Genomic DNA, 5,865 nt, shown 5'->3' with positions numbered 1-5,865 from the left:
ATCCTCCCAATAACCCTACACACTATTCTTATTCCCACTATACAGATGTAAGGACTGAGATACAGAGAGGTTGTGGGGGGGGGGGTGTGGTGCACACACAGGCAGTGAGGAAGGAGGACTTGAAGTCTACCTACACTACAGGGATGCTGGCCTGGAGGGAAGGACTAGGAGGCCCCAGATGAGGGTCCAGCTGGCCCCTGGTCCTTGCAAGGCTGCAGCAAGAGTGTGATAGGCACTGAAGCTGGAGCAGGGTCTGGACACAGCAGTGGGGACTGTGATCCCTGGGCTGGGCTCCACAGCCTTGGACACTGTCCAGCCCCTGCCATGTGGGGTCCCCCTGGCTGGGACAGGCAGTGGGGCAGGCTGGCCTCTCAGAGGTCTGGGATCCTCAGCCTCCCACTGCCTCCTGGGCAGCAGTGACTGGCCCCTCCTCTCCCTTCCTCCCCCACCCCACACCCCCTCCCTGAATCATAAAACCAGACCCCAGTCCTGACTATTTCTCAATCCCTAAAAGCCCAGTTCCTGTGGGCAGCACTCGATGCGCCTGCCCCTCTCCTTTCCGCACTTCAAGGGAAAGACGAGATCTTGCACAAGGTCCCCTGTGTCTGCCTTCCACCAGGGAAGCCTGACATGGAGCCTCTCCGCCTGCTCATCCTGGTGGCCGTCACAGGTAGGAGCCCGTCTTGCCGCTGGCCAGGCCTTCTCTCCTTCCCCTTCTTGAGTATCCAGTGGGTGGGTGGGCGGGCAGCCTTGGGCCCAACTATAAAGGCGGCTGACATCCTCGGCATGGTCTGCACCCCGCTTTTCCCCACTCTCCCCGCATTCTTCATACTCTCCCTCCCTCCCCGGGAGGAGAACCCACTGTCTGACTCTTCATGCACGTGGGAGTCTGAGGGGCTGCTGGATTCTGGCCACAAAGAAAAGGAAGGAATTCTGATGGTGGTACCTCAGGCACTAGGTAGCAGTTGGGGGAAGTTTGGGGGGGCACCGGTAAGAGCCCTGAAGATGAGGCACCACTGGCCCCGGAGGGATGGCAGGGTGGGAGGGAAGAAAGAGAGGAGGAAAACAACCCGTAGCTGAGGATGTACATCTTGTGCTGACGTGAAGGTCCTCTTGTCCTCAGGCCTGGAAGGGAGATGGGGGGCTGACACCCCAGGTTCTTGCACACAACTACCTCTTTTCATTGGGGTAAGGTGCCTCTTGCTCCCCTAGGGCAACAGGCAAACATGGTGAGCAGAGGGCTGTCCCAGTCGAGCCCTGCTCCTGAGGCTTCTTAGTGGGGAGTGGTGTGGGGGACGATGGGGGGCTGCCTGGAGGCAGAGGGATGCCCCCTCCCTCTTCCCTCAAGTCTCTCTGCTTCAAAAGGCAGGCCACCTGCCCCTTAATCTTGTCTTCCAAGTCTCTTTTGCCATATGGTTGCGGATGGGGTAAGGGAGGACCAAGAGAGGGGAAGTCGAGGCAGAGGGCTCTGGACGATACCCCCTGCAGCCCCTGCCCTGGCAATAGACCACGCTTTAAGCCTATCTCCCCCACCCCAAGACGGGTCTCCAAAATAGCAGCCTCATGTCTCCCCCCAAAATAGCTCTGAGATGAGTCTCTCCTGAAAGGGGAACAAAGCCACAGAAATAGGGAAGCTGGGAACTGAAGGTCAGAAGGAGGAGATGGCAGAGCCAGGGCCTGCGTGGGCCACTGCAGAGTGAGCACAAATGGCCAGGGCAGGGAGGTGGGTATCCAGCCCAGACCCGAGGGGGCCACTGGCCCCGCTCCCTTGAGACGGAGAGCCTGGAGGAGAGGTCTTGGTCCCATGTGATAGGGATAAAATGGGCGGAAGAGAACCGGAGGGAACTTCAAGGCCAACGTCTCTGGAAATAGGTCCAGAGAGGGACAGTTCTTTAAAAATGCCCAGCAAGTCCAACGGTGTTAAAGCCGGACTGGGGACCTGGGTTTCATGGTGGACTGTGCGCCTTCTCCCAACTTATACAGGAAGCTGAGCTCCTTAAGGGCAAGACTTCTGTCTCCTTGTTCACTGCGCACAGTAGGTGTTCAATAAACGTTTGGTGAATGAGCGAAGAGTGAGTGAATGTCTCCTCCCCAGAGCTGTCCCGAGCCCACAACACCACCGTATTCCAGGGCATGGCAGGCCGGTCCCTGCAGGTCTCCTGCCCCTACAACTCCCTGAAGCACTGGGGCAGACGCAAAGCCTGGTGCCGCCAGCTGGATGAAGAGGGCACGTGCCAGCGGGTCGTCAGCACCCACCGCTCGTGGCTGCTGTCTTTCCTGAAGAGGTGGAATGGGAGCACGGCCATCGTGGATGATGCCCTGGGGGGCACACTCACCATTACGCTGCGGAATCTTCAAGCCCACGACGCCGGCCTCTACCAGTGCCAGAGTCTCTATGGTGATGAGGCCGACACCCTCAGGAAGGTCCTGGTGGAAGTGCTGGCCGGTGAGTGGGTGGCTGACTGCACCTCTAGGCCACCCCTGGGCTGGGACTGTGTCTCCAAGGTCTGGGCACAGGACCGCCCTCTCGACCACCCTGGGGAAACCCACGGTGCAGATCTTGCCCTCCCACTTGAGGGCCCCTGTGGATGGTCGTGCAGGTTACTCACTGCGCAAGGGGACCGCACTCTAGCCCTGGCGCCCCGCTCCAGGCTGCACTCCCTGCATCGCTTACAGGAAGGATTCTGGGCTCTAATTTGCACAAGGCACCCAGTGAGCTGCTTGCACTCCTGCCTCTCCCCATAGCTTTATCCATTCGGCATCCAGTTGGGATGTGAGCACTGTACAGTGGTCCTTAAGGAGTGAGTGGTGGGAGGTTCGTTTACTCCCTCACCCAATTATCCAAAGGACCTGAAAACATAAATCAAGCACTGACCTGGTACAGAAAACAAGCCCTACGAAGGGACACTGCCTGTGACCCCGGGTGATGTGCTTCGTCTCTCCAGGCCTCCATTTCCTTATCTTTAAATGGAGATGATGATGTTTGTCCCGCTGCCCCCACAGGGCTCCCAGGGAGTATCAGTGAGGCGACAGAGTTAAAAATGCTTGGGGGTAAGTGACAGCCCACACCCCAGCCTCCTGCTGCTGACTTCCACCCTGCAGACCTGGGATCCTCATGCCAGGTGACACAGGGTGGCAGTGGAGGTCCCCCCCCGCCCCAGGCTTTGCACACGATGCCCTCCAGGAAAGCCTTCTGCCTGGGTCTCCAGAACACTATGTATCCCAAAGGAGAACAAATCTGGGGGTTCGTGTCCCCTTTCTGACTCTTTCTCTTCTCAAATCCTCCCCTACCACATGGCCCCTTGTGATGGAAATGAGCCATTCATCGAAGGTCTAAGGTGGGGAGGGGAGGGGAGACGGTTTGCCCTAGACCCAAACCCCATGGCCACCACTTTTTTACATGCAGAGGTGGCAGTAGGGGCCAAGGAGACACAGATTTTCAGCCCTATTAGGGCCTAAGCCTCAGCCAACTCCCAAGAGGGTGGCAGGAAAATAACATTATTATAATAATACTCCATGGCTGGTGTAGACAGCTTGACAGTTCACACAGAACTTTCAAATACATCCATTCATCCATTTGACCTTCCCAAAGACCCTGTGTGCTGGGGGGGTGGGAGTTGTAGTTTCGGCACTTAGCCATACAGGATGATCTCACTGAATCCTGCAACACTATCACCCCACTTAACAGGTGAGGAGACCGAGGCTCAGAGAGGTTAATGACCTGATCTGCTCCAGGCCAGAGCCTAGGGGGCCTCGTGGCATCCAGATGGGTGCTCCCCACTGTGACTGGCTGCCTCAAGGAGGAGGGGCTAGAAGCTCATAGGCTCTGTCTCCCACAGACCCCCTTGATCACCTGGACCCTGGAGGTCTCTGGATCCCTGAAGAGTCCAAGAGCTTCGAGGATGCCCAGGTGGAACGCAGCATGTCCAGGTACAGAGGTGGGGCAGACTTCCACCCTGCAGAGCCCAGGCATGGGATGGGGGCTGGGGCCCTAGAGCTACAAATCCCAAGGCAATTAGAGCATGAAAATGGGCCTGGAGATGATCTGTCTGAACACCCCTCCGACCAGCCATTACGTGTTGGTGTGGCCCTGCCCGTTGTTAACATGCTGAAATTCTTTTTTTATACATAGCTGCTGCTCCAAGACTCCTGAATGGTCAGCCTCCCATCCCTTCCCTGGCCACCCTTGGACATCCCCACAATTCAGCAATAATAAGGGTTTTAGGACAAAACTGGGACCCCACTCCCATACCTGCTCCTTTGGTAGGATCAGCTCTGGTTGGTTCATTCCCGTGTACTGGTGTTAAAATACTGTTAGTATAACCATGGAGTGCACATGTGCGCGCGCACACACACACACACACACCCCCCCCCAGACTATACTATTATGCACAGCAGGAAACTGCCCAGCAAGGGAAGGTGATGTGTTTAAACGCACTCAGCAGGTAGATCCGTACCTAGAACTCAGGTCTCCTGACTACAGGCTCCCTCAAGCCTCATCCCAGGGATGGTGCTGGGTGGGGAGCTATTCTAAGGCCCCTGAAAGCACCTGGTATCTCCTCGGTCCTTCTCGGTGGGCAGACTCCAGTGTGTAGGCCACCCCAAGGTCTCCCTCATGTCCTCCTTGTGTCTTCAAGGGGTCTCTCAGAAGAGGATATCCCCTTTCCACCCACTCCCATCCTTTTCCTCCTGGCCTGCATGTTTCTGGGCAAGCTTTTAGCAGCCAGTGCTCTCTGGGCTGTGGCCTGGCATGGGCAGAAACTGGGGACGCCCCAGGCCGGTGGGCTGGACTGCAGCCGTGACCCAGGTTACCAGCTCCAGACCCTAACAGGTGAGCTTCCAGAGCGCAGTGGTGGATGGGGGTGGACTGGGCAGGGGTGGCGAGGTGGGGCTCAGAGGGGCTGTGTGAGCACGCGGTCGGTTGCAGGGCAGAGAGACACGTGAGAGAAGACCTGGCATGGGAAGAGAGGCCCCGAGAGAGGTCTGCTGGGACCACCCCGGCCTGCACACCTGCCCCTCAGCCACCAACACTCATGGTTCTGCTTTGGCGAAAGGTCACCCTGCCCATACCCTGCTTCCCCTGGCCCCTGGAAACAAAGGTGTGTGTGTGTGTGTGTGTGTGTGTGGGGGGGGGGGCACACCTGGGAAGTGGGAAGGACATTCACCAACTTGTAGGCATTGGTTATTAAACACTCTCACAAATAAATCCAAGACTTCTCTTTGGCTACCAGGCTAGGAGAATGAATCTGGACGAGGAAAAGTCAAGAGGTCTGCCTCCTTGGGGCCTTGGGTCTTAGGCTACCTCGTCTCTCTGTTCTCCCCGCCTCCAAACTGCCCATCTTTTGCTTTTCCTCGCTCCCTTCCCTAGATCTAATTGCTGGATCCTGCCTCCTCGTCTGGGATTTCTCTAGCATCCAGGCTGCTGCCCCTCTCCTCCATTTGCCTCCCACCTGTCAGTTCCCGAGGATTATTGCGGCCCACCTCCCCCACCCATCAGTCCATATAACGCCCAGCTGACTCATCGACTCGCTTCCCCAGACCTCTGCTTTCAGCGTGTTACTTCCCCTCCAGGGGAACACCCACGGCTGGCCTCATGGAGTGCAGCATACCAGAGCCGGGAACTACTGCTCTGAGCCCCTCACTGCACAGAAGGGAAACTGAGGCTCTCGAGGGAAAGATGTCACCCCAAGTCCCCAGTAGAGCCTGGAAGTGCAAATTTCACTTCGTGTTCACGTTGCCCTTCCCTCTAGCTCCATCCTACTCATTTATTTCATGAGAAAATGGATATGTTCTGCGCCAGGTACCATTCTGAGCGCTGGAGACAAGCGAGAACCAAACAGGCAAAGATTCCTGCTCACACAAGGT

At 57.1% G+C, this 5,865-nt stretch overlaps 1 protein-coding gene across 2 annotated transcripts in view; it reads left to right on the top strand.

Moving 5' to 3' along the window:
- The first annotated feature begins 533 nt into the window (after nucleotides 1–533).
- TREM2 (triggering receptor expressed on myeloid cells 2) overlaps nucleotides 534–5,865 on the top strand; it is an 8,646-nt gene continuing 3,314 nt past the window's right edge. The window contains exons 1-4 of one of the 2 annotated variants that reach the window (XM_042938700.1): nucleotides 534–670; nucleotides 2,096–2,446; nucleotides 3,840–3,930; nucleotides 4,638–4,831. In XM_042938700.1, the coding sequence (XP_042794634.1) occupies nucleotides 631–670; nucleotides 2,096–2,446; nucleotides 3,840–3,930; nucleotides 4,638–4,831 (676 nt within the window). In that variant the 5' untranslated portion in view covers nucleotides 534–630. Of the gene's footprint in view, nucleotides 671–2,095; nucleotides 2,447–3,839; nucleotides 3,931–4,637; nucleotides 4,832–4,927; nucleotides 5,653–5,865 lie in introns of those variants that run through there. The other variant, XM_042938701.1, reaches the window with a different exon arrangement.

The sequence above is a fragment of the Panthera leo genome, chromosome B2 (genome assembly GCF_018350215.1).
Source record: "Panthera leo isolate Ple1 chromosome B2, P.leo_Ple1_pat1.1, whole genome shotgun sequence".
Classification (NCBI taxonomy): Eukaryota; Metazoa; Chordata; class Mammalia; order Carnivora; family Felidae; genus Panthera; species Panthera leo.
The sequence above is the reverse complement of the archived record's forward strand: the minus strand, read 5'-3'. Positions and strand labels throughout refer to the sequence as shown.